At 53.2% G+C, this 27,682-nt stretch overlaps 1 protein-coding gene, 1 long non-coding RNA gene and 1 pseudogene across 2 annotated transcripts in view; 2 read left to right on the forward strand and 1 right to left on the reverse strand.

Moving 5' to 3' along the window:
- Window positions 1–16,547, reverse strand: part of Prrx2 (paired related homeobox 2) — a 38,075-nt gene extending 21,528 nt beyond the window's left edge. Inside the window, exon 1 of the mRNA XM_021236192.2 lies at window positions 16,232–16,547. Coding sequence (XP_021091851.1) covers window positions 16,232–16,475 — 244 coding nt within the window. The 5' untranslated portion in view covers window positions 16,476–16,547. The remainder of the gene's footprint in view (window positions 1–16,231) is intronic.
- LOC121140304 lies at window positions 13,404–14,506 on the forward strand. Its single transcript, XR_005877076.1, has 2 exons — window positions 13,404–13,726; window positions 14,043–14,506. It is a non-coding gene; the product is annotated as an uncharacterized LOC121140304 (long non-coding RNA).
- A 2,281-nt stretch (window positions 16,548–18,828) lies between the features above and the next one.
- Window positions 18,829–19,169, forward strand: LOC101839692 (annotated as a pseudogene).
- Window positions 19,170–27,682: the final 8,513 nt, after the last annotated feature.

Below are 27,682 nucleotides of genomic sequence, written 5' to 3' on the forward strand. Positions count from 1 at the left end.
TTGGTATTTTGCCTGTGTGAGGGTTTCAAATCCCTTAATGCAGGAATCACTGACAGTTGTGAGCTGCCATGTGGGTGCTGGGAATTGAATCCAGGTCCTCTGGAAGAACAGATAGTGATCTTGACCACTGAGCCATCTCTCCAGTCCGTTTTTTGGGGGGTGGGGGTGGACAGGGCTTTGCTATGTAGACCTGGATCTCACTAAGCAGACAGGCTAGCCCCCAACTCCTAAGAATCCTCCTGCCTCAGACCATCAAGTGCTGAAATTACAGCATACATGTCCATGTTCAGCTATTTCTGCCCCTCTTTTTCTTTCAGGGTACAAAAGGCAGATTTATCAGACAGACTGCAAGGGAGCAGGAGTGGGGGGGGCAGCAACAGAGCTCCAAGCCTGCAAGTTTCTCTCTGGTCTCTACACCCTCTCGCTGCTGGATTCAGCCGTCGCTCTGATCCATATCCACTCCAACGAGCTGACCGATTGGACAGTGGTTCCTGGAGAGAGGGCAGAGGGAGCAGGGAGCCTGAGCGCAGAGGGCTTTCAGGGCAGTAACGCCAGCATGGCAGGCATGCCTCTGCCCACCCCAACGAACGCCCCATACGACAAGTGACCCCAGGCGGCCCCTCCTGACTGTAGACAGTGTGGCAGTGTGAGCCTGTGAAGGTCAGCTGATCATAACTGGTGCCCCACCCTGGCGGGGGCGGGGCTAGTGGGGGTATGGGAAATCACTCTCTTCTGCTCAGGTTTGCTGTGATTCTAAAACTGCTCTAGAAAAATAAAGTCTGCTTGGGAGGCTTGGTGGAGCAGGCCAGTAATCCCAGATCCTGGGGGGGAAGACGCAGGAGGGACAGGCATTTAAGGCCAGCCTGGGCTACATGAGAGACTGTCTCCAAAGGGGAAAAAAAGAGGGGAAAAGAGGAGCTGCTATAGCCGGGCAGTGGTGGTGCACGCCTTTAATCCCAGCACTCGGGAGGCAGAGGCAGGCAGATCTCTGTGCGTTCGAGGCGGGGCTGGACTGATAGCCTCCGAAACAATACAGAGAAACCCTGTCTCGTTAAAAAAAAAAAAAAAAAAAGAGGAGCTGCTACCCGGCATTGTGGTTTAGTGGTAGAGCACTTACCCAGCATGCACAAGGCCCTGGGTTTCATCCCCAGCACATCAAGGGAAATTTTTTTTTAATACTGGCTTGGGGTTTTCATTGCAGTGAAGATACACCATGACCAGGGCAACTCTTACAAAGGAAAACATTTCATGTGGTGGCAGCTTCCAGTTTCAGAGGTTCAGTCCATTATCACGACAGGGAGCATGGCGGAGTACAGGAGCTGCATCGTGCAGGCCACAGGAAGTCAACTGAGAGTCACACTGAGGGAAGCTTGAGCAAAAGAGACCTCAAAGCCCGCCCCCATAGTGACACACTTCCTCCAACAAGGACACACATCCTAACGGTACCACACCCTTTGGGGGCCGTTTTCTCTCACACCACCACAAATACGAAAAGTCAATCTCTCAGCTGGCTCCCAGAAGCAGGGACACTAAGAAGGATTGCTGCATTTCTGGAGGCTCAATTCTCCCCACCATTGTAGCTTCCAGGCTGATGTCATGAAGGGGAACTTGAGCCAAGGCCTATGGAAGCCTCCATTGTGTCAAAATCCCGCCTGCACGGGGCTGTCTGCCCTTCACAAACCTAGAAGGCTAGGCTGTGCAGATTAGATTTGTGCAGCCCTGGTATTCACCCCGCCCCTTCCAGCAACCCCTCAGTCCTGGGGGGCAGGGTAATGAGGACATGTCTGGGGCTGTCCTCAATCAATCCCTATGAAAGGTAGATCTTATTTGCATACTTTGCTGGCCCCTAAACTGAGCCCTCTGACTTCATTAGCATATATCCAGGTCCTCTTCCTGTAAGGATCCCCAGACTCCCTTCTCCAGCAATCAATGCTGGAATCTTTCCAGACAGGAGGGGCTGGCACCCATCAGAGAGGGGGCTGCTGGATGCCACTCAGGTTCCTAGGCATGACACCGTGAAAACAGAGTGCCCAGCTGCCACAGCCCCCTAAGGCTGACCTAGCGCAGCCCCAAAAGTGAGCCGTGAGCCTCCTAGGGTTGGCAGCTGGGTGTCCCCTTCCTCCTTTCCCTGATCCATGCCTCAGCTGTGTAACAAGTTTGCAGCCAGAGAGAGAAAGTTGGGGAGGACCTGAGCAAACTAGCTTGGGTGAAGCCGGAGCATGTCTAACTGGTAAATGTGGGCGGGGTAGTGTAGTCCCAGCTGGGTCCAGACTTCTACCATGGGCCTCTCTGGCTCTGGCTCTGCCCTTGCCTACAGAGACAGGTCATACACACCTGTGTGGACTCTGAACTTCTGGTTCTCCTGCTCTCACCTCCTGAGTGCTGGTTTTACAGATGTGTGCTACCACATCTGGTTTATGCAGCGCCAGGGTGGAGCCCAGGGCCTCCTGCACGCTCCGCAAGCACTCTGCCAACTGATACATAATCTCAGCCCTTGAGACAGATTCCTATTATAGCTGTAGACGACGCCCCTGATACTGCCGGAGCTACAACATACCAAGGCCCTTGTCTCCACCCTGGCAGAGTGAGGACAGTGTGCCTCCACCCCTGAAGCACCCTCTGTATCCCAAATCCGTGGAGAGCCACGCTGGACGGACGCACTTTGGGAGTGCTTTCTCCGGGGTACCCAGCCCTGGGAGCCAATTGGTGGTCCCTCTGGTAGCTGCAGGGGACATGGATCTTTGCAGTCTGTCCTGGTAGCAGGGGCCCCTAAGACAGACTATTACCTTCTGTCACAAAGCAGGGTGCAGCTGAGTCTCACAGTGGCTCTTCAGGTTATGTCATGGGAGCTGTTGGGGGGGGGAGGTAGGGCTAGTGGCCTGAGGTCTGCACCTGAAGCAGGGAACCCTAAGATGGAGCCCCACCCACCCCCAGGCTGTCTCTGACCCAGCTCTCTCCCAGGCTTTTGCCTATGTGCTGTGCCAAAGGCTGCGGGCAGGGCTGGTGACCCTGTAGCTGTCCCCTGGAGCAGGCAAAGCTGTCCTGTGAGGGTGGAGTCACAGCTGCACTCCCACTCCATCTTGGCCCCCAACCTGCCAGCAAGAGACCTGCTAATCAGACCCTACTCTCCCTGCCCCGCCCCAGGGTGGGCTGGAGGCAGAGGGACAGCTTTTGCCTTAATATGGAGTCAGTTTGGGTTGGGACACTCCCTCATCCCTATGCTGAGAAGATGAGGGTCCCTTGGGGCTAGAAGCCGCCAAAGGAGTGTCCCTGTGCCCAAAGAATTGTCTTTCCAGTGCAGGCACTGATAACAACAGTAATGGAAATAATAATAATAATAATAGCAGGTACGGTACAAGTCTCCTTTCTCACAACTCTCACCTCCGGGACAGTGCTGTTACCACGTCACCTACCCACTGAGGCTCAGAGGGGAGACTCTGGCCCCAAGGAGCCAAGCAGCCCCAGCCTGGTTCCCTGGCCTCCCTGGACCTCCTCTTCTGGGGGCTTAGACACACAGAGCAATCGGGGAGACACTGCTCTCTGACACCACCCCCAAAAGCCACATCACATCCATCTTCAGAAATCGGGGACAGTGGAGGGAGGATCACCTCAGGTCTCCAGGGTGGCCACCAAGCCTGAGAGCTACCACTGGGCTCTCCAGAGCCCAGACATTTTGTGGAGGGGGCAACTCTGAGCCGATCCCATGCGCCGAAGGGGCAGCTTTCCCACCCCCACCCCCTTGGGAACAGGGCTGGTCTGGCATGGCCCCCCCTGCCTGGCAGGCTTCCCACCTCGCCCATCCATCCTGGCGCAGACCTCACTTAGACGGACATCTGGTTCTGATTTGGAGGTTGCGGGAAAGAGGCGGCTGGGAAGCCAAGAGCTGCGCAAAGGAGGTTCACCTGGACCGCTCCCTTCCTCCTCTGACGCCCCCACTCTGTACATGTCTTTCCCTCTGTTATCTGCTTCTCGGACTCTGAAGCCGTCATGTCTCTGGAGAAGGGAGCCTGCTCTGGCCACCGCTTGGACCCTTGAGTCCCGGGCAAAGAAGGAAGTGGGAGAGGCGGCCAGCGCTGAAATGAATGCAAATACCACATCACCCAACTGTGCTGGCCCCCAGGGCCTGGCCTAGCGGGGGGCACGTGCACAAGCATATGTGCACACATGTTCTAGACATGATGTGAGGCCTCTCACAGTTTCTAGGACATATCCACCCAAAGCCTTCTTATCCACAGATCTGGAAACAGTAATTAATCTCTAATTTGAATTTTTAACCTCAAACACCACATTATAAAAATAGTTGTGTTGTATTTTAGGGATGCTATTTGTCATGAAATTAGCTATGGTTCCATGGATGCCACGAGAGTAAAGCACCATGCCTCTGTCTGCATGAGAGCAGCCAGCAGGGCCAGCCACAGTCAAGCAAGGGGTTGTAGTACGACAGCATTGTCCCTTCTGAGGGGACCCAGGCCACGAGGCGAGCGAGGCAGGGATCCAGGGAATGTGTCCTGTGGGTTGGGAGCCCTGGGCTGGGAGGTTAGGTACCAGCAGGGTCACCCACCCAGCAGATGGGCAGATCGTGGGGCCTGCGAACCTCTCCTTGCTCAGCCCCACCCACCCACGCACCATGTCTGCCCCTTCTCAGAGTGTCAGAGAGAGGGAACTAGAGTATAGGTTGACACCTGCCAGCTCCAGGAAGGCACACAGAAGGTCTCCTGGCACCTCTGAGGGTCCCTAATGTGGGGGAGCCAGGCTGCCCTCGTTGCCCGTGAGGAACTCAGATCTCAGAGCAGGGGCCAAGGCTGGGCAGGGCTGGTGAGCAGCTCCTCCCAGAAGGCTCAGGGCAACTCAGACACAGCAGCTATTTCCACATCAGACCTTTGTTAATTGTGAGACCCCAGGGGGTCTCGCACTGCACACTCCAGACACCCACAAATGTGAGGAAGTAACCCCAATGCACATACATCAGAAATGGGAAGTCTTTTCTCTGTTTTCTCACAGCACTGAAGGTGGAGCTCAGGGCTTTGGCCTTCATCACATTATGAAGGGCTCGGCCACTGAGCTGCAACCCCAGCCCTTTTTCTTCGTTTTTATTTTCACACAAGGTCTCACAAAATGGCCCACACAAACTCTGAACTCGAAATCCTCCTGTCTCAGTCTCTAGAGTAGCTTCCACTATGGTCAGCACCACCAGGCAAGGCTCTAACAATGGCCACTCTAGAAGGATACACTCTCGGAACATCTCCTGCCTCTCGTTCCTGCTTCTGGGACAGCCAGGAGCCCTTCCCCACCTGAACTTGCATCTCTCTCCCCTCCCCCAGCACCCTCCAGGCCCCTCTTGCTTACCTCACTTGGCCCTTCTGATTTCTACCTCCTCCAGAACACCTCCCCCAACTGTCCCTGCTGGTGGCAGCCAGGCAGCTCCTTCCCCCCAGGACTCAGCACGGACTTGGCATGAGTGAAACACGCAAGACAGGCAAGGAACAAGGGAACAATTACCAGGACACCGGTCCCTTTTCCCATGCCTTGACACAGAAACTAGACCCCTCTTGCCCATCCCCCTCCCCTGACAAATCTGCGGCCCAGCAACAGTTTTATTTCAATAATGAAGCTGCTTTCAGCTGCTATTAGATCTGGGCCTTTTCGTCTTCCCTTCCCAATGAAACCAGAGTAGCAGTTTTTACTTCTTGTCTCCCGTAATTTCCCGCTTAGAGTCATGACACTCTCCTCCCTGCGTTGTGGTGCCCAGGGAACCGGCTCTGCAGGAGAGGCTGGCCTTCCAATTAAAACAGGATGTCTCAAGAAACTTGCTACCCCTGTCCTCCAGCACTGCACAGCCCCAGTCCCAGCCAGGCCTGGCCCGGCGGGGACCTAGCAAGTCTCTCGAAAGCAGGTTCTTGGTGGGAAGGGGGCAGGTAGGAATCCAACCCTGACAGGGCCTGGGCAGCATCCAGAAAGAGGACTTTGTAACCAACTGCAGCCACACACAGAGTGATACGGCCACTGCGGTCCCTAGGAAGTGACGCAGAAGTCACTTTGACTCCCCGAGCTGTGCGGTGTGGACAGTGCTCCACCTCAGCATGGACAAGCCAGTCATGGGTAGAGTGCAGAAGGCTAAGCAGCAGCCAGGTGGCAGAGAAGTTACACTGCCCCGCTGCTGGGCTCCAAGCCCTCAGGGGCAAAATATGGCCAGGTCACTGATATATACCAACAAGGTGCCTGTGCTGTGTGCAGAAGGAATAAATGACCAAATTAATGAGCGCCACCAGCAGAGGGCATCAGATCCTATTATGGACAGTTGTGAGCCACCATGTGGTTGCTGGGAACTCAGGGCCTCTGGAAGAGCAGCTGAGCCATCTCTCCAGCCCCTGGCTAGCTTTCTTAAAGGAGGGGGCAGAGCTGATCCTGGCGGGAAAAAGACACAGTCGCATGTCATTGTCTCTCGGAGGATGGCGGAGCACCCTCTGTGTGGCTTGGTGATGAAGGCGCCAGTATGCAGCTAGTGCTGGCCCCCTTGGTGTGGGGTAGAGGCCCAGACCAGACTTACGATTCTGGAGGTCATGTGGCCTCCCGGCCCCAGCCTTCAATAATGTGCACAGCGATGGACCCCTCTAGCTTCTGGGAGCCAGAGTTGGTGGAGGGAGCATTTGCAGGGCACCTGGCTTCTATAAGGGCAGGAGATCCACTGTCCCTCTAGCTCCAAAGATGGGCTGACTGTGCGTGCGTGCGTGCGTGCGTGCGTGTGTGTGTGTGTGTGTAAGGGACAACCAGAAGCACTCTGAGCAATGCAGCAACATCACACCACTGGCCCAGGGCCTGGCCAAAGCTCTCTGATGACTAGTTCTTTGATCCTATATCACTCCTAAATGTCAGGGTTATGGTGCCTGCCACCCACTGACCCCTCCTTGCATACAGACCCTCAGATTACAAATCCTTATCAGTGGGAAGAGAGGGTGCAGGGCGAAGCCTGAAGGATATGGAGAAGAGAAGTCGGCTGTTGTTCCCATGGGTGTGGGATGAGGCCAGCCCCGGTGCTCTAACCTGCACCCTAGGTGCCCACTGGCTAGACCAGCCACCCGGAGCCCATCTTGAGAACATTAAGGCTGCTGTGAACAGATGTTTTCTGTTACGTGTTATTTGTTAGTCTAATGAAAGGAGGTGCGCTGGCTTTCAAGACCTCGCTGATCTGCGAGGTTTTATGTGGGGAGCCTTTGCAGAGCTCTGGCGGCGGGGAGGCTGCAAGGCCCCTGCCAGGCACACCCGCCCGCGGCTCCGCTTTGATTCTGAGGTTTGCAGCCATCCGAGTGGTAATTCCAGCCCTGGTTAAATGTCATTTTTAATAACGCCATCCCTGGCATGTGAATGGCTGCGCCCAAGGCAAGAAGGGAGGCTGGCATGGGGGAACAGTAGTGGGGAGGACAGACAGGGAGGAGGGTCTAGGGACTGATGAACAAAATCTGGAAAGAAAGGGCTATCCCATGGGGGACTGAGGGTACTCACCCGCTGCCCCCCCCCCAGCAGGAGAGCCACAGGAGGTGTGCTGGGCAAGACCAGGGAGGGTCTCAGGGTGATGGGAACCAAAGTAACAGAACCCAGCTCAGTGAAGAGGCGTCTAACTAAGCCCAGTTGTGCCCTGGCCACCACACCTGGAAGTGGGAGCAGAGTCAGGACACTGGGGGTGGGAACCCATCCAGGACTCTGCCCCAATCACAAACTTTATCCCAACTCCTCAGGATGCCTTGGGCTGCTACAGCGCAGGTGCTTGGACAATGCCAGACCCGGTGGGTAGATGACAGCAGCTATCCCGTCTACACCTCGAGGCCCTCTCTCCCGTGCAGCCATCCTTCCAGATCCTTGGTTTCCATGGCACCCTACACAACTGCTCTGTCACCAAGAGGGCTGTTTCCCAATCAGCAAAAGGAAGTTGTAAGACGCAGTTGGCTCTGGAAGATGAGTCACTAGCAAGGTATCAGACTCATCTGGGGGTGGGGACTGGGGCTGTATCTCAATTGGTGGGGGCTCTGCCTAGATGCGAAAAGTCCAGGGTTCGATCCACAGCTTGGAACCCCAGATCTTGGATGGTGGAAGCAAGAGGGTGAGTAAGCATTCCAAGTCATCCTGGTTATATGAATGACGTCTGGTCCAGCCTGGGCTACATGAGACCATGGCCCTAACAGCTAAGTCAAACTAAAACAAACACAGCACCATGCAGAGAGGGGACTTTTACAAGCAGGAACCAGGACTCTGTAAATCCATTTCAACCAGCTTCCCAGGTGAGTCCTGGAATCTCATCAGATGTGGCCAGAGACCGACGGTGCTGCTAGGTAAGGCTGAAAGCCCAGGCTCAGAGACAGTGGCTGGCTTAGGTCAGGTGGGCACTGATTTTCTGACCCCTGCCTAGGGCCCCTCTTACATCTTCTTGGGCAGCAACGTCGTGGAGATGACATGCTGTCACCTGCCACATCTTGAGCTACTGAGGATCTGGTTTTGCTCTGGGGTTGAAGGGAGCAGTGTCCCTCTGTGGAAGCTTCCAGGCCACCCAGCCCCTGACTGTCACTCCTCTGCTGTCCTCCGTCAGGCTCTTCTTTGACAACTGCCTCCCCAGGCCTCAGCTCAGCCCCTGCCACCACTCAGCCTTTTAAGACCCCCTTTCCTAGACCCTCCCACTCCCCCACCACCAAAGAATAAAGATGTTCTGGCTGCCCATCCCACACACAGGCAAGCAGAACCCATCTTAAAGAAAGCCCCAAGCTAATCTCTTCCAGAGTGCACTTCATTTTTAGGGCACAATAAAAAAAATACCATTATCCGTAGAGGGCCGCATGTGGATGGCGTCCTGTCATCGCCCCCTCCCCCTCCCGAGAGTCAGTCAGGGAACAAACAGATGTGGTAGGAACCTGAGCTCGGGGCAAGCAGGACACTGGTAGTTTCAGATCTCATGGGAGACGAGAGAAGCGATGGTCATGGCCTAGGAGTTTCTCTGCTATGGTTGGTAGACCAGTAAGCCATGGAGGCTGTGGCCTTTCACTTGAGAGCAGGTGGCTATTCTCGGTCTAACAAGCCTTGCTCCTCCCTGATGGATCAGCGGGTGCTGATGGTGCCCATCGGTGGCCCTGGCCACCGTAAGAGCATATGGAGCCATGCCCACCCCCAAGCTCTCTCTGAACAGGAAGCCCCACAGCTCTCGCCTACTCAACACCTCGTAAGAGCACTTAACCCTTGGCCCATGTAGCCAGGTAGCTCTGCCACTCTCTGGGGGCCTGAGCCAGCCTCACCCAAAAAGCCCGGTAGGATTATTTGGACCAGCTGGAGCCTCTCAGTGGGTGTGTGGGCATGCGCACAACAGGTGGGGTGTGGGGGGGTCTGTGTGTCACTCTGTGACTGTGAGTCCAGGACAGCCAGCCCCCTCACCCCCCCCCCACGTGTGGTCCCCAAATGCTAGCAGGTGATAACTCTCTCACACCCAAACTACAACAGAGAGAAGAATGGAGAGGCAGAGAGGCAGCTAGTGAGTTTTTGTTAGCTGGGAACTTTCTCTACTCAAAGTGAAAGGCTCATTCCTGGATGGACAGACGGCGCTTTAGGAGGACAGCTGCGGGAGTCAGTCTTTCCTTGGCAAACACGCTCCATCTGCTCCATGCCAGCTCCTGAGTGCTTGGCAGAGCAGGTCAGGAAGGCCTGGGGCTGACGGACTGGATTTGTGGGCAGACTGAAGACTCGATGGATTGGACGGATGGATAGGAATCAGGGAGCTAGGGGAGGGGCCTGCTGCCACACTCCTGCACAGGAACCCTGACAGTTGTCTTGGGTTTGTGGCTGGAGACAGGTGTAGGGCAGGGAAGAGACAGATGGCCCCCAATTTCTCAACCCTAAGCTCCCCCGAAGCTGGGCAGACCCCACTCTCCCTCATGCCATTGTCACAAGGCTGGGTGTGTTCGGTTCTCCCTCCCCCCCTCACTACCTCATGGCCCCCGAGGGTCCCACACCTGTCAGGGGGTGTGAGGCGGCCCTGGCCCTGCCATTTCAGTATTTCCAAGGCTACAAGGGTGATTGGGACAGCGTAAGGGCTTTGGGACAAGACACACCCAGGTTGGAATACCATGTAGAACTAGTGTGACCAACCCTGTTACATAGATAATCTTGAGCTCAATTTTCCTGTCTATAAAATGGGGATAGTCAAAGGACCCATGTCACAGGGCTAGCGGGAAAACGAGACAGCTGAGACCCCCGCCAACACACAGCACTTGGCTACGGTGCCAGTGGGGTCCCAGCCACTCTCCACGTGCCTCACACAGCCTTCAGCCTCCTCTCCACATAGTCCTGCTTGCTTCTTCCCGGCCTCCTGACCAGGCAGCAACCAGAATCTGCCCCTTTGGATACAGGGTCTCAGCGCCCAGGCCGACCTTGTATTCACTGTGCAGCTGAGAACCTTAAATTCCTTCCCCTCCTGCATCCATTTCCTCCATGCTAGGATTACAGGTGTGCACCACCGACGCCTGGCTGACATCCATCCTTTCTATCCAAGTGCTCAGAAACCCTGTCATGCACACAGGGTCCCTATCCAAAACACTGCTCCTCGTCAGTCCTCCAGTCTCTCCCCACCTCATGCCTCAGGTTCCCAAGCCTCACAGCCAGTCTCCTCAGCATCCAGGGGGCGCCTGCTCCTGGCTTCTCTCACCCATGTACTGAGCTGTGCTGGAGAAAGGCCTGGACTCTGAGTCCTAGCACCAACCAGACATCCTGTCCCAGCTGTGAGACCTTGGGCAGGTTGCTCCACCTCTCTGGGCCTTCAAATTATGAGAACCATAAACCTTGTAAATACCTGAAGGAGCTGTCTGGGAACTCTGGTTTGAACACCAACTATGTGTCACACAACTGCTTAGGGCCCGCCTCTCCCCCATGTGGAACATCCCTTGTTCCCATTCTACACATGACAGGCTGGCAAGGTGGTTCAGTGGGTAAAGTAGCTTGCCTTCAAACCCGACAACCTCAGTTCAATGTCCAGACCAGTTTGATGTCCACATCGGTCCCTAGAACCCACAGTGAAAAGAGAGATCCAACTCTCTAAAGTTGCCCTCTGACCTCCACTCAGGAGCCAACACACACGCACACCACACACACACACACATAACAATAAATAAAGCTGTAAACCCGCTCTGCAGAGGGCTACACTGAGCATCAGGGTGTATGTGAGCAGGTCCGACTGAGGCAGCAGGCAGGGCTTCCAGCTCCACCCCTATGAGCTCCTAGAAGGAGGAGACACAGGAGCATGTTGTGTCTCGTGAGGCGCTACTCAGGAGGTGCTGTCCCTGAAGACAAAGGCAGCAGGGACTGACCGCTGCCCCTGTCACCTGGGAAGCCCACTGCAAGTTATTTTCTCAGCCTCTTCCTCTCCATGCTCTGGGCATAAGCTAGGCAACCTCCTCTCCTGCAGGAGGTCCTGGGCACGAGGTTCAGTTCAGGACTGTGTCCCCAAGAACCATCGCCACAGGACCTTTTCTAGCTTGAGCAGAACTATGGGGAGAGACCACACAGCTCTCTGTGCATCACCCATGTGTGGTTCAGGTGAGGATCCAAAAAAAGATGGTGACTTTTCCAGAGTCGCTCATGGCAAGGGGAGTTTCCCTGTGTTTCAGGAAATGGAGGCATGGCGGGGAAGGGGGAGATGGCAGGAGTTAGAGTAAGCTTGCCTCTTAAAGCGCCATTCTGAGAAAGCCCCTTGTCCCTCCAGCCCGCTCCTACCTTACAGACCAGTTTTTGCCAGTATCCCGTCCCCAAATCAGTTACGAAGAGGATGGTCAAGTTATGTTGTGGAAAAATACACCATTATGATTTCTTAGGGAATTAAATATGAGAGCTGCAGAAGACAGCTCAGTGGGCAAAGTGCTTGCTTTGGAAGTGTGAAACCTATGTTGGAATCCCATAACTCATATAATACTGTGTGTGGTAGCACACGTCTAAGTCCAACAGAGACAGGGGAGTCCCTGGGAGCTGGCATGCATAGCACCAATAGTCTCAAGCAAGATGGGAGGTGACATTGGACACCTGTGGTTGTCCTCTGACTTCTATATGCATGCACACGCGCATGCGCGCGCACACACACACACACACACGCACGCACACACATGCACGCACACGCACGCACGCACACACGCATGCACACAAACACACACATGCGCACGCACACACACAAACACACGCGCGCGCGCACACACACAAAGATTTTTAAAATATTAATCGCGAATTACCACATGACCTAATAACTCCATGTGGAGAAGCATACCTCAAAGAAATACCTCAGAGAAGTCAAAGCAGAGACCTTTGAAGCTGTACCCATGGTCACAGAGCACTGCCCATAATCACTGTCCACTGGTGAATGAAATGACAAATGAATGAGGTACATCCATACAGTGGAACATCAATCGGCCTTGAAAAGAAAAGGAGTTTGAACACATGACACATGGATGGACTCAGATGCTTTCTGAACGAAACAAGCCATACACAGAGGGACAAGCGCTGTAGAGGGACCTTGTGTGGTCAGGTTCATAAGGAAAGAAAGTAACATGGGGACTTCGGGGAGCTGGGTGTGGCAGAAAGGGACGTTTACAATACAAGGATTTTGTTGAACCGTGCACTTAATAACGGGCCATGGTGAACCCTGAACTAGCCATGTGTTATCACAGCAGAGATTAACTGACAGTGGGCATGGTATATGCCTGTAATCCCATTCCCCAGGGTCCACGGCTAGTCTCTGCTACGTAGCAAGTTTGAGGCCAGCCTGGGCAACATGAGAGTCTCAAAAAGCCAAAATTAAAAATGAGATGAAAACCTGGTAGATTAAAAATCTACCAGTCTCTGAAGCCCACTAATTTCTCAGGACTACTAGTTGTCCCTATGGTCCTGTTTAGCAAAAGGGAAGAGACAGGTCGCCCACCCTAACCTAGACTAGCCCCAATTACCAGCTGCCACTCAGCTCACAAGGGCCCCAGCTCCCCAAAGACCTCGTTGGATTCCAGGTGTCCCATCACCCAAAATCTACACACATGAGCCTCTTGAGAGCCACTTAGTCTCCGCTGGCAACCCGGCATCCTATACTTCTCCAAGAGGTACCAGCCTGGAGCAGGGTCCAGGCTGCCCTGACTCAGGCCTCTCTGCCTCGCTCCTGGGGCCATGTTTATTTTCTCAGCGTGTCCACGGCCTGGTTTCCGCCTTGCCCACAGGAGGGAATGCTTTCAAGAAACTCGAGGGTTATTAATGTGGTTTCTTTTGTTGTATGCCATTGCAAAGGCAGGGAACAAGGGTTTATTTTCCTAACGTGCTTGGCATAGCTTAGCATTTGCTTCCAGAGCAACCCGAGACCCTGGTTTGTTCTGAGTCACTAGCAAAGCCGCAGCCTACAAAGCCAGTTCTCGGGGGAGCAAGAGCTTGGAACATCATTGGCAGACATGGCTGAGTCTACCAGCGGCTTTTAAAAAAACACAAGGATTTTAGTCTGTTGTTTGGTTGGCTGGTTGATCTGGCTTGGTTTTTTAATTGGCAGGATGTAAACAGGAGTTCTCACTCATCTGTTCCCCAATAACCTGTATTTCTCTGTTAGTGGGCATCTCGGCTCTGAAGAAGCCACAGGAAGGCTGGCTTTCAAGAGTGCCTGTGCCTTGGAGGTGCCAAGGGCTCAGAGCTGGAGAGTTAACAGCACAGCCCATGGCCCATGTGTGCTGCCCTGAGGGTAAGTCCTGGCACCCCAAGGTCTGTCTGCTCTCCTCCTTCCCCCCTCCCTTCCTGTGCTGGAGATGGAACCAAGGCCTTGTGCACACTGAGCCTCCACAAGCCTCCTCCAATTGGTACTCTCTTTCCACTGGTTCCAGCAATTCCAGCTCGTCTCACCAGGAGATGGAAAGGGTGGGTCCCTCCTCCCAATCTTTGGAGGCCTTGGGACTGTGAAACCAATCCATGGCCGTGGGAAGGGACAATTAACCAAAGGCACAATCAGGAAGTTGCTTCAGCCTCCTCCCTCTGCCTTCTCTCTGTACTCTCCAACCCAGAGGGAAGCTTGGCCTGGGACCACTGAGCCACTACAGCCCCAGGAGCAAAAGCGGGATGCAGTTTCCAAAGCAAGGAGCAGGGGCTGGGTGATGTCTTGGACCTGGCCTTGGGTCTCCTACCTGACTCCACATCTGGCATGTCCTGGGTCCTCAGACACTCCCTCGTGCAAGAAGCTGCACCCCAGGAAAAGTCTGGAAGTTCTCTTGGGGTTTCACGATGCCAGTGGCCAGTCCCGAGGCTACAGGGGACACCCACTACCCACCCAGCTTCCTAGAGGCTGCCAATGGCACCATCTGGGCACTCACGCCCCAGCTGATACTTGCCGACTGGGATTCCCCCAGGGAGAGAAGGTCCATTTGGGGACACTGCAACCCTTTAGTACAGCTTCCCATGCTGTGGTGACCCTCCCAACTGCTAAATTATTTCTGTTGCTACTTCATAAACTCTAATTTTGCTACTGTTATGAATTGTAAATATTTTTGGAGATAGAGGTTTGACAAAGGGGGCGAGACCCACAGATTGAGAACCTCTACTGTAGGCTCCTTGACAAAGAAACCGAAGCTTGTACTGTGTGTACCCTACCAGGGCCACACCTCGGCCCTCCTTACATCTTAGTGCCTGTGTCCCCCTTTGTCTCCCTCTGTCTGTCTCTTCCTTCTGCCCCATCACCTGGATCGTATTCTCCCCTCTGTCATGCCCCAGAGTCTCAGTCACCAAGGTGAAACCAGAGAACACGGAGCATGCCACACCTCACTTTACCTCTGGCGGGAACTGGCCCCCTTCTCTCTACTTTTCCATCAAGGATCTAAGAGCTGACTCCCGGGGCTGTCAACTCACTCATCATTCATCACCCAACACTAGAGGGAGGAGAGCAGCCAGGCTCCTGCCAGAGGTGGGCGGTGGCCTCCCCGGGGCTGGCTACCATGCACAGCAGCAGTGGATGCTCCAGGGCTCGCCTGCTCACAACCTTGGTTTCAGACAGTGCCACTGTCGCCTTGGCTCCGTCTGAAAGCAGAGGCTCCCAGCCTGCCTGAGTACCCCTCTGACCCCGAGCCTAGTACCGGAAGTGAGTGCTTAGGGAGGGGGGGGGGGTGGGGGATAACAACTCCTTTGTCACCTCTCCACACACTGTTTGGGGATCCAGACAGTCAGGTGTCTCTGCACATCCAGCAGGATAGTGAAGTCCCAGAGCTACTAGCCCCAGACACCCCAACACCTAAGTGATTTTGGTGACTCTGGCCATCCCCTGCCCTGCCCCTCACTGAAACTGTCCAGATTGGGGCTTTTGAGTCATTCCAATCCTTCACTCCCAGCCTCCCCTTCCCCAAGTCTATCCCCACATCTTTATTTCCCACCAACTTTTCCCTCTTTTTAGAAAAGCTGAGCTGAGGATGCTATAACCCTGTGTGATTGTGTGTGTGTGTGTGTGTGTGTGTGTGTGTGTGGTGGGGGTGCTATTTGGGTAGATTGTTTTTAAAGCCCCTTCCAGATGACCTTTAACCTTTGCTGGGGGTGGGGGTGGGGGTGGGGATAGGCCTAGCTGGCTATACTCCTCTGAGAGCTCCTCCGCCCCAAACCGAAGGGTGTGGTTGTGCAGGCATGCCCATTCCACAAACCCTAAGACCTGCTGCCTTAGCTCTAAGGGGCTGAACCAAGTTTGACTTAATGGCTTGTCCCTTCCACAACCTCAGTTTCCCCAACAGCAACAGCTTCTGAGAGTAGATGGGTTTGGGATGCAACGGCAGTCAGCTTTCCAAAGCCACGAGACTGTAAGTGGACCTGGTTCAATGAGGGTCTCCTCCTTTTGAGACAACAGCAGCTCACCCCTGGGCAGTTCATTTTGGGACTGTGGCTCCCGCTGTGCACAGCCCACAGCCGGGATCCCGCAGCTCAGGGATCCTGTAAGCCAGGGGTCTCTGTAGCTAGGCTGTCGCAGCTGGGTGTGGGGTTCCCAGTATCCGCGGGTCCCACAGCCATAGAATCACCAGATGAAGATTCCTCAGCCTAGAAGTCCCAGAAACTGGATCCCGTAGCCAGTGAGTCCCACAGCCCGACTTTCTCCGCCCTCCCGGGAGTCCCTCAGCCCGGGGATCCCGCAACCGGTTTCTCAGCAAAACGATCCCGGTAAACCCTAGTCCGGCAGCCCAAGTCCCGCCGCCCCGGCCCGGTTCCCACGCCGCACACTCACCGTCCTGCGGCGCCGCCTCGCTGCCGCTGCTGCCCCCGGACGGCTCGCGCGCCGTTCCCTCCCGCGCCTCGGGCCCGGCCACCGGCCCCGCAGCCCTGCGCCCGGCCGCCGCCACCTCCTCCAGGTCCAGGAGGTGGCTCACGGAGAAGTTCTTGCGCGCCTGGGCGCAGTCTCCGGGTGCGGGTTGGGGCCCCGGGCCGGGCGCCGGCGGGTCCAGGGCAAAGGCGGCGGCCGCGCTGTCCATGCCCCGGCCGCGCCTCTGCCGGCCGCCGCCGCCTCCTGCTGCTCGCCGCGCCGGCGCTCAAGTCCGTCGGTTGGGGACGCGAACTCTCTGCCCTCCCCTACGGGCGGGCCGCTCGCTAGGCAGCGGCCCGGGCCACACGCCCCTTCTCGGGGCGGACCTCGCCCCCAGCTCCCCTCCCTGCGTCCTGCGCCGTCCGGCGGGAGGCGGAGCCAGGACGGGGTCCTCGGACTCCCAGACATAGTTTAGGGTGTCCAAGTCCCGCGAGGGGTGTCTCTTTAAATCCCCCAACCAAGGTCCCCAGAGGTGATCGGTGGGAAATCCGTCTCTGTGTGTTGCATATTGGGGGGCACTCTTAGAAAGTTGACGGATCCCCTCCCCTCCAGTCCACTTTAGACAGGGTCGCATATATTCCAGATTAGCCTTAAATATGCTATGTAGCCAAGAACGGGCTTGAACGCTTCCCAGCTTCTCCCTCATTGTCCCCACCCTAATGGAAAGAATCAGAGGTTTTCGAGGACCACCCTGTTCCCTCCACGCTGAAGGGAAAGTTCTGGGACGGAGGCCAACGCCATTTCTCTCTTCTCCCAGTGGGTGACACTTGTGCGCCGGTCCCCAGCGTTCCTTCCCTGTGAGGAAAACAAAGCTGGGAGGGGCGACCTTCCCTTGTAGGGTGCATAAGGGAGAGGCTCAGTAAGGGTGACAGATGAGAGGTTGGGGTGGGGGATAAGGGAGCAGACGAAGTCTATCTTTGAACTTATTCGAGAAAACCCAGAAAAATGGCACTGGGTGAGAAGAATGGAAACTCTCGGTGTTCCAGATGCGCCAAGTCCTACCCCGACTGTCCTGCCCTTCCGTACTTTTACCACCACCAGAGAGGCATGAAATCATAGCATCAAAGGGAACCCCACCAGGAGGTCTGGAGGCAGGGGGTGGGGACGTCAGGAAACCCTCCGGAGACCCACCCTGAAGGACACCATAGAACTGACCCACCCACGTGGCACCCCGGGTCTCTGCCCACGGATTCAGGGAGAATGTTTGCAAAGGGTCTGAGAGATGATCTCCATGATAGACGAGGGAGGGGAAGCGGGAGGGCTAGGGCTCCTTCCAGAGCTTGGGAGAACCATTGAAATTACTCTGTTCAAGATGCTGTGGGACAGACCCAGAGCCTAGATGTGCCATGTTAGGGTCTGGAGGGACGCTGTGGCTACAGTGGCATTCTTCGCCTGTTCGCATGGTCCCCATTCTGAGCATGGGCAGCAGCGATGGCGGACATCAGCCCTCAGTGATGGTGCTCTGGCTGCAGCCTCCGTGTTCAATTGGAGGCCGTGCTTCGGCCCTGAGTAAGCAGCTTAGCACCTAGTTTCCTCGAGTGCCAAATCTGAGTGGAGAAGTGGAAACGAGGGCTGGGGGAGAGGCTCAGTGGGTGAGAATGCTTGCTGTGCAAGCGTGATGATTCGAAACCTGAGTCAAGACCAGATTACAGCAGCACCTGCAATCCCAGGCCTCCTACCGCAGGACAGGAGGCAGGGAACTAGAGAAAGATGGCTCGGTAGTTAGCAGTGCTTACTGCTCTTCAGGAGATTTATGTCGGCAGCTAACAACTATTTGTACTTGTAGTTCCAGGGGGATTCAACTCCAGCTCTCCACAGGCACCAGCACACATGCACAAACCCACACAAGACACACACAACTTAAAACATGAAATAACTTTTTAAAAAAGATTAAAAGAAATAAAAAGACGGAAAGTGGAGTTGGGAGAATCCCGGAAGCTCTTCGGCCAGCTAGCCTAGCGTGTGTTGCTGAAGGGAGGCCGTGCCGTACATAAGGAGGAGGCAAAACTCCACCATCATTGTCCTGTGATCCGTGCATGGTGGCATGCGAATGCCCACACACACGTACACACGTGCGTGCACACATACACAATATACACACATCGACCAATTTTAACACTCAGTTGGGGGAGCTGGAGAGATGGCTTAGCCATTCAGAGCACTTCCCACTCTCGCTGAGGACCCAGGTTCAGTCCCCAGCATCCACATGGAGGCTCACAGTTCCAGGTGTTCAATGCCTCTTCTCACTCCAGATGCACGTACATACACTCAGGCACACATACAATGTAAAATTAAATGGTTTTAAAAATAAATAAATTAAAAAATAAGTTAATACATGCGTGACACCTGGCACCTAAGAAGCAGTAAGAGTTAATGGTATTTACATTAATAGTTAGAGCCCAGCTCCTGACCTGCCTTCCTCGCTGGGTACTTATCCTCACCCTTGTCCTCCTGAGCAGGCCTTTGGGCTCCGGCTCCAGTGTTGGGTGCAGACCTGGTGTGGCCTCCAAAGTGACTGAACAATGCAGGACAGTGGCCGCCTGGTGCCTTTACATTATCTTGGCTATGGCTATGCAGCCCTGGTTGCTACTGTAGGATTATTGGCTATGCAAAAGCAGGTAGTGTGCCATCGCTGGCTGCTGGACTCTTCATCAGGAGGCTAGCAGACCTTGGTGCTCACCAGCTGCCTCAGGATCCCGGGAATGTGTGGGTTTTCCTAGATGCATCCTAGACTTGGCTGGTGTCGTGGGGATGAGATTCAGCAGCTCCGGGAAATTTGTGCCTGCAGGTTTAATCCCAGGTGCCAGTTTGCTAATGGTTGCCAAGCGTGGAAATTAGTGTGTTGAGTTGTCCCCAGCCATAGTAGCCACACTTAGGTTCATGAAGAATTGGAATTCTCCAAACTTCCACATTTACACTGTCCGAAGAAAAAGTGCAGTGTGTTCACATATTCTGACATTTTACAAACGTACAGTGAGCTTTTATTGTTGTAACTATTCAGGGGTGGTGAGTGTCTAACCTGAGAGCAGGTGTTGTCTTCACGCAGTTTCGCTCTTGTATGATGACGTCTCTCCCTTCTGTACTTGTAGACAATGGGTAAAATGTTAGGTGTCAAAACTGGGGGTCCCAGAGCCTCCTCACGCCCTGCCGAGAAGTATGTGAAATCTCTTGGTGACATTTGCAACGTGGGATCTTCAGCACAGCTCTGCTATGAAATTATGTTACAAGAAAATACCAGTGAAAATAAAGTTTGCTGTTGAGAACAACAACAACAACAAAAATAGTTTGAGGACTCTCTATGGAGCCCTGGCTGTCCTGGAATTCACTATGTAGACTAAGCTGGGTTTGAATTCTCAGCGATCACCCGCCTTACCTCCGGAAAGTAAGGATCAAAGGCATGTGCCACCACACTCAGCTAAGGTTGTTTTGCTGTTTTTCTGTGTCTTGCACAGTTTCTGGATGGAACACGGGAACTTGACAGCGCTGGGCAGGGGGCACACCTCTGAGCGGATTCACAAGCCCAGCAATTACTATTTCTGGGACATCTACTCAGAGCAGTCAGTCAAGCTGCTGATTTTATCTCAGACCCTGGAGCTTGGAGGCATGAATTTGGCTGAGCTCAGCACGGTTGCCTGGTTGTGTGGCTTTAAGGAAGTCATTCCTTCATCCTCCTGCAGTCCACTCCATCATCAGCCAAATAGAGGAACTAGCAGAACGGATCCAAACGGTCACCGCTCTCGCCAATCTTGGGATGAGGGCTGGGCTGGGTGGAATGAGACGGTGGAGAGGGACAAGAGGCATCAGCTGCTACAGTGGAGCCAGGAGAGCACCCATAACCTAAGACAGGCAGAAGGAAGGGAGTGGCTAAGAGTTTCCATAGCGATTTGAACACATTCTAGATCCTAATGCAGAGTCGGGTGAAGAGATGACAGGGCCTGCTGGACTCCACAGGGCCCGCGGCTCTATTGGAAACTGGGATCTGGATCTTAGCTTCAGAGGCAATGCTGACCTACTCCCGTCCAAAGCTCTCATGTCAAGGAAAAGAAGAGCCATCTTCTCTGCACACAGAAGTGATATGGAATTGCTGAGATTTCATTTTATCCTTTGATTGCTTTTATGTTACTTTATTTTGCCTGTGCACACGTGCGCGTGGAAGTCAGAGGACTTTGACAAAGCCTGTCCTCTCCTGCCACCGCATGGGTTCCAGGAATGGAATTCAGGTACAGGCTTGGCAGCAAGTGTCTTACCTGCTGGGCAAACTCTCCAGCCCCATTACTGAGATTTTTAAAAGCTTAAGTAAACTGGGTGTTGGTGGCACACGCCTTTAACCCCAGCACTCAGGAGGCAGAGGCAGGCGGATCTCAGTGAGTGCGAGGCCAGCCTGATCTACAGAGTGAGTTCCAGTTCGACCAGGACTGTTACACAAAGAAACCCTGTATTGAGAAAACCAAAACCAAACATACAAACAAACAAACAAAAAAATTAGTTTAACAAAGGGGGATTGGAGAGAATCATTTTATTTATTTAATATTGAGTGGAAGGTCTAGAAAAAGCAGTAAGACAAGAAAAATTGTCCTATTACTGTTCTATTGCTGTGAAGAGACACCATGACCATAAGCAATTCTTGTGAAAGAAAGCATTTATTTAACTGGGGGCTTGCTAACAGTTTCAGAGGTTTAGTACATTATTATCGCAGTGGGGAGCATGGCAGCGTGCAGGCAGGCAGGCTCTGGAGTGACAGCTGAGAGCTATATCCTGATCTGCAGAGGGAGACTCTGGGCTTGGCACCACTGCCTGACAGAACCAAACTCTTTTTTTTTTTTTTTTTTTTTTTTTTGGTTTTTGAGTCAGGGTTTCTCTGTAGCTTTGGAGGCTGTCCTGGAACTCACTTTGTAGACCAGGCTGGCCTTGAACTCACAGAGATCCACCTGCCTCTGCCTCCCGAGTGCTGGGATTAAAGGCGTGCGCCACCAACGCCCGGCCAGAACCAAACTCTTTTAACTGCTCAGTCAGTCATCTCTCTACATATCACACACACACACACACACACACATATATATACATGTGTGTGTGTATCACATTTTTGTGTATATGGTGTGTGTGTGTATGAGTATGTGCTAGTGCATACGTTTGAAGGCTAGAGGTGGGTGTCATGTACCTTATTCCCTTGAAAATCCTCCTGTCTGTGCTCCTCATAGCACTGCAGTTTTGGGGGCCAGCAAGGCCACACCTCAATTTTTATGTAGGTTCTGGGGATTTGAGCTACCCCGCTTGAACAAAAAGCACATTCGCCCACTGAGCCAGCCCCAGCTTGAGGCATCCCGAGTCTTCCCAGTTATAATTTTGTTTTGGTTTTTTGAGACATGGTTTCTCTGTATTGTTTTGGAGGCTGTCCTGGAACTCACTCTGTAGACCAGGCTGGCCTCGAACTCACAGAGATCCGCCTGCCTCTGCCTCCCAAGTGCTGGGATTAAAGGCATTCGCCACCAACTGCCCGGCTGCAGCTATAATTTTTTAAAGTATTCTATTATTTTATGTGTATGAGCGTTTTGCCTGCATACATGTATGTGCACCATATGGTGCCCATGGCCAGAAAAGACTGGAGAACTGTGAATCGCTGTGTGGATGCTGGGACTTGAACCCAGGTTCTCTGCAAAAGCAACCAGTGCTCTTAGCCGCCAAGCCATGTCTTCAGGGCCCCCAAACATAATTTTAACTGAGAGCCTAGCAGCATATTATTACCCACTATTGCTCTGTATCCATGTAAGAAAAAAAAACGCCTAGAAATAAGACATCTGGGTGTGATAGACAATTAATGGTCTCCCAAAAGTGTTGACAACATAATTTCTGAAACCTGTGGATGTGTTATCAAGGAATTCAGGCAGGAGTGGGATTGGAGTCTCTAACCAGGTGAACTTGAACAGGAGAGCCGGAGTTAGACTATCCATCTGGGCTTAATGTAATCACAAAGGTTCCCCCAAAATGGAAGAGACAGGACAGCCAATGTGGCCACCCCTGCTTTGCACATGGGCTGTGGCTGGCCACTAGAAAGGTCTGTGGGGCCTGAAGAAGGGGGAGATGACAAGAACACTCACTTTTCTCCAGGAAGACCCTCAGATGTGCAGTTTTGCTGAGCCTTTGGGTTCTAATTGTCAGAAGCACAGGAGACCAAGCATGCATTGTTTGAAAATAAAGCTGGGCCTGAGTCTCAGAAGGAGAGCTCTTGTGCGGCATGGGCTAGATCCTGTGTTCCATCACCAGGGTGCAAAAGGAAAGGAGAGTGTGTGAGAAGAGCTGCCCCAGTAACAAGGAGGAACAAACAGGAGATTAAGAAAAGTCACGAGTGTGTGTGTGGGGTGGCGCACGCCTTTAATCCCAGAACTCAGGAGGCAGAGGCAGGAAGATTTCTGTGAGTTCAGGGCCAGTGTGGTCTACAAAGTGAGTTCCAGGACAGCCAGGACTGTTTCACAGATAAACCCTGTCTTGAAAAAAAAAAGAAGAAGAAGAAGACAAGAAGGAGAAGAAGAAGAAGAAGAAGAAGAAGAAGAAGAAGAGGAGGAGGAGGAGGAGGAGGAGGAGGAGGAGAAGAAGAAGAAGAAGAGGAGGAAGAGGAAGAGGAAGAGGAAGAAGAGGAAGGAAAGAAAAAAGAAAGACAAGTCATACTGTGAGTCAAAAGATTTTGTAGGAAAAGTTTTTAATTCTTTTTCAATTTCCCTTTATGTGTATAATGGGTGTGTTTTGCCTGCATTTATTTCTGTGTACCATGTTGTGCACTGACCAAGGAGGCCAGACCCCAGGAACTAGAGACAGCTGGGAGCTACTGTGTGGGTGCTGGGGATTGAACTCAAGTCCTTTGGAAGAGCAGGCAGTGCTCTTAGCCATCTCTTTACCTGCCCCCTTTTAAAAAGACTTACTTTCTTTCTTTACTTTCATTTAATATGCATGTATACCTGCATGAGTTTACATGCACCACCCACATGCATGCAGGTGCTCAAGGAGGCCAGAGGAAGCATCAGCCCCCTGGTGCTGGACTCTGAAACACGCAACATGGGTGCTGGGAACCCAAGTAGGGTCTCTGGAAGACGGCAAAATTGCTGAGCCATCTTTTTCCGTGTCTTCTTGTTGTTTACAGTCACTGGGCTGGAACTTGGTTCTGTATCTCTGTGAGTTACATTGGTCTCGTTCTTTATCTGTCACAACAGCTCCTCAAGACACTTGGCTGTCAGTCACTCAAAGACCAGGCAGGCTCCATTCACAGGCCGGGAATGGAGGGAGTCCCGGGTGGGTCCCTGCAGCTCTCTGCCACCTGGTGACATGAAAAAGCCTGACTGAGCAGGGATCACTTCCAGAAGCTCCCACAGGAATCCTGCTCTCTGCTGCTCATCTGGGGAGTCCCAAACACTACAGATGTGATTCAGAGGTGCCCAGGCATGACCGTGACAGATCGCAACACTCTGTAAATATTATGTCAGGCTGGGATCACAGCAGGGCACTCTGGGCAAGCTAAACTCTGGTCTTCCTGTGAGACAAGGAGCAGAGTCGAGCAAAATGGTTGTCTCTCCTTCAATCAGCTCACTGCCCCAAACTTTCTGAGCCTCAGTTTCCCTCGTGAGGATTTCTGGAGGATCCCTGGCTTCGGTGAGAACCTCTCAGTTCCTAGCCAGGGCTCAGCCTAGTTAGCTCTCTCTATCCGCAGTGCACACCCTCCTGGAGTCCATCAACTAGGAATCAAAAGGATACACATGCGGGGGGGGGATACACACACCCGTCCATCAACTAGGAATCAAAAGGATACACATGCGGGGGGAATACACACACCCGTCCATCAACTAGGAATCAAAAGGATACACATGCGGGGGGGGGGGGATACACACACCCCAGATCGGCTTGCAACTTGCTATGTAGCCAAGGATGGCCTGGAACGGCTCATCCTCTTGCTTCCACCTGCCAAGTGCTGGGATTAGAGACATCACTTCTGTATAGGTGCACACCTGTGGTCCCAGCACTTGGGAGGCAGAGGCATGAGGATCAATAGTTCAAGATCAGCCTAAGCTATATACAGCAAGACTCTGTTGCAAAACAATTAAATTTAAATTTTTAATTTTTTATTTATCATGTATACAGTGTTCTGTCTGCATGTATCCCTGCAGGCCAGAAGAGGACACCAGATCTCATTACAGATGGTTGTGAGCCATCATGTGGTTCCTGGGAATTGAATCCAGGATCTCTGGAAGACCAGCTAGTGTTCTTATCCACTGTCATCTCTCCAGCCCCTTAAATTGAAATTTAAAAATGAATAGACCTGTGTTGAACATGCACAGATTTTTTTCTGCCATTATTCCTAAGCAATACGGTATGGTACTATTCCCCAGTGGTTGTGTTACATTGGGACCCTTTAACCTAGAGATGATTTAGGCAGAGGGTAGCTATGCAGTTATAAACAGATGACCCTACTAGCATAAGGGGCTTGGCCATCTGTTGACTGGGCATGTGTGGGCCATCCCCCATGACACTGAGGGACAGCGGTACCTTTCTGTACAGATTCAAAGATTAAGATACACTCCTGGCACTCGGGAGGCAGAGGCAGGCAGATCTCTGTAAGTTTGAGACCAGCCTGGACTACCAAGCGAGTTCCAGGACAGCCTCCAAAGCCACAGAGAAACCCTGTCTCGAAAAACCAAAAAAAAAAAAAAAAAAAAAAAAAAAAAGATACACTCCTGGGCTGGGCATTGGTGGCGCACACCTTTAATCCCAGCACTCGGGAGGCAGAGGCAGGCGGATCTCTGTGAGTTCGAGGCCAGCCTGGTCTACAGAGCAAGTTCCAGGACAGCCTCCAAAACAGTACAGAGAAACCCTGTCTCGAAAAAAAAGAAAAGAAAAGAAAAAAGATGCTCTCATGACAGCACTGGTATCAGGGGCTCAACCGTAAAGAGCCTCACTCTAAGCCAGGAAACCTCAGGGTCTCATCCACCCTCGGCCCCCTCAGAACATGCAAGGAAGGGAGGTGGCTCAGAGAGCGCAAGCTCTGTCACCCTGTACTCTCATGACTACCATGCCGGGGGGTTACATGGGAATTTAAGGGTGGAAATACATGTTTATTTTCTTGGAGAATTATCCTTAAAAATAAAAGGATAAATAAATAAAAGTCAAATAATGGGAGCCATGGCACTTCCCTGTTGTTTTGATTCCTGGAAACCCTAAAGTCAACGATGGAACGTATCACAGTAAGTCTGTCTGTTTTGACAGAAGAAAGGAGGGAGAGGGGGAGGGAGGGAGGGAGAAGGGAAAAAGAAAACATCCAATGGGCTGAAGAGAAGGCGCAGAGGTTAAGAGCACTGGTTACTCTTACAGAGGACCCAGGTTCAATTCCCAGCACCCACATGGCAGCTCACAACTGTCTATACTCACACAGACATACATGTAGGCAAAACCCCAATGCACATAAAAAAATTATTTAAAGCAAAAAAGAAAAGCACCCAAGTAACTCCTTCCACAACATTTTATTGAGCGCCTACTGCATACTGACAAATCTCAGGTGGGCACCAGGTCACAAACCCTAGTGCCCAAGGACTTGGGCTGCCTGAGCCTGGGACTAAACCCTGCTGGGTCCAACCACTCCAGCACTTAAAGGTGTTTTCCAAATGGGGCTGTCACTCTCAGTACTCACAGTGGAAGGGAACACTTGGACGCCCCAAGCCTGCGATTCCATCCCCACCTCAGCTCAAACTCCTGCCTCTTCCTCGGGATTCAGGGAAATCAGGGGAAGGGAGCCCCTAAGCGGAGGGCCAACAGTCAAGGCCGGGGCGGGCAGGACCTCTCTTACGCCCTGGGGCGCTGCCGACCTTGCCTGGTCCCTGCAACATCTTGCTGTAATTACTCTCCCTGTGGAGGGAAACGGTACAGGAGGAGGTCCTGCGGTGCACAAGAAACCAAACTGGGGCGCAGAGAGGCCTGGGCAGGGCCCAAGGCTTCGGAGGAGGCTCCCAGCTCAATGGCTAATTGGGGCTATAATTGTTCCGCTCATTTATAACTCACTCTTGAACCCGCGCCAGGAGGGCACGTTCCTTCTACCCCATCCAGGCATGCACTAAATAATTAAGCCAAGGTCTAATCTGGGGAACTCCCTGCGGCCTCCCACTTCCTTAGTTCGCTGATTGCTGATATTTGGTGGTGGTGGTGGTGTGTGTGGGGGTGAAATATGACTATTTTTACAATCCAAGAAAACCGAGTTCTAAAGTGGGGGAAAGCGGGCAAAAAGACGAGGGGACGCCCCTTCCAACTTCCCTTCCCTCCGATTTAGTGGGATTTAGTGGTCTGCTTAAATTTCTTGAGGCGTGCAGATTAACACACCCTCCTGTGGGGAGCCTTGAATTACCCCAATCTCTCTCTCATTCGTGGGACGGCGAACATTGAGGAGAGATTCAGCCTCCGCTGTCTTTGCAAAGGGATGAGGCCTGTAATAATGAAAATTACTCCTCCTCCTCCTCGTCCTCCTCCTCGTCCTCCTCCTCGGGACCAGCATCATTATTTTCCCAGCAGACAGTGTGTGGCTGATGAGGATAGTTTATTTGAAATCTGTACATCATCACCTTGTCCGGGGTCTGGGATCTCCCCTTCTTTGTTTTAAGGGCCCATGCGGGCTGCCTGCGGTAGGGCCACTGCCTTAGGTCCCTCGTGGGGAATCTTAAGCAGGCTTTGGCAACTGCTCCCTGTGCACCCAAACACGCCCCACCCCCTTGCCCATCTGAGCACCCACATTCCTCAGTCCCTTCCCACCTTCCCCTCCCCACCCTGCCTGCCTATGATACTCAACCCTGGCCCCCCAGATTCCAGAAGGGGTCCCTCTTCCTCCAGGAGGAAGCACAGCTCAGCGCATGTGCAGTGGCGCAGACCTGAAGTCAAGTAGAGTCGGGCCGGAGCTGCGTGCCCCCTGCCGACTGCCGCTGCTTCCCAGATTCCCTCAGCCCTTCCTCTGCTGACAGAGCTGTGTTACTCGGTGCAGCGGCAGGCCTGGTCTGCCCCTGGCGCGTATCCAGCTGTTGTCCCTTCCCTGACACTCTCAAATGTCTCTAAATCCCAGGGTTTTGTTGGTTGTTTTATTTTGAGTCAGGGGCTCACTATGTAGACCAAGCCTCAAACTCATAGAGAGTTTGGCCCGCCTCGGACTCCAGTGCGGGCACCAAAGGTGTGTGCCACCAAGCCCGGCTCTCCTGAGGGCCTTCTAGTGCTGCTGGGGACAGGCGCGTGCCTGCAGAGGGGCCGCTGAGCTTTGAGGGGCACATGGTGAAAGTGTGACCATGCAGCATCCAGCAAAGGGGACTAGGTGTAGGGGCAGCTAGCGGGGACGGTGTGGGACAGACCCACGGAACAGCAGCT

The sequence above is a fragment of the Mesocricetus auratus genome, unplaced genomic scaffold, assembly GCF_017639785.1.
Source record: "Mesocricetus auratus isolate SY011 unplaced genomic scaffold, BCM_Maur_2.0 Super-Scaffold_100004, whole genome shotgun sequence".
NCBI lineage: Eukaryota > Metazoa > Chordata > Mammalia > Rodentia > Cricetidae > Mesocricetus > Mesocricetus auratus.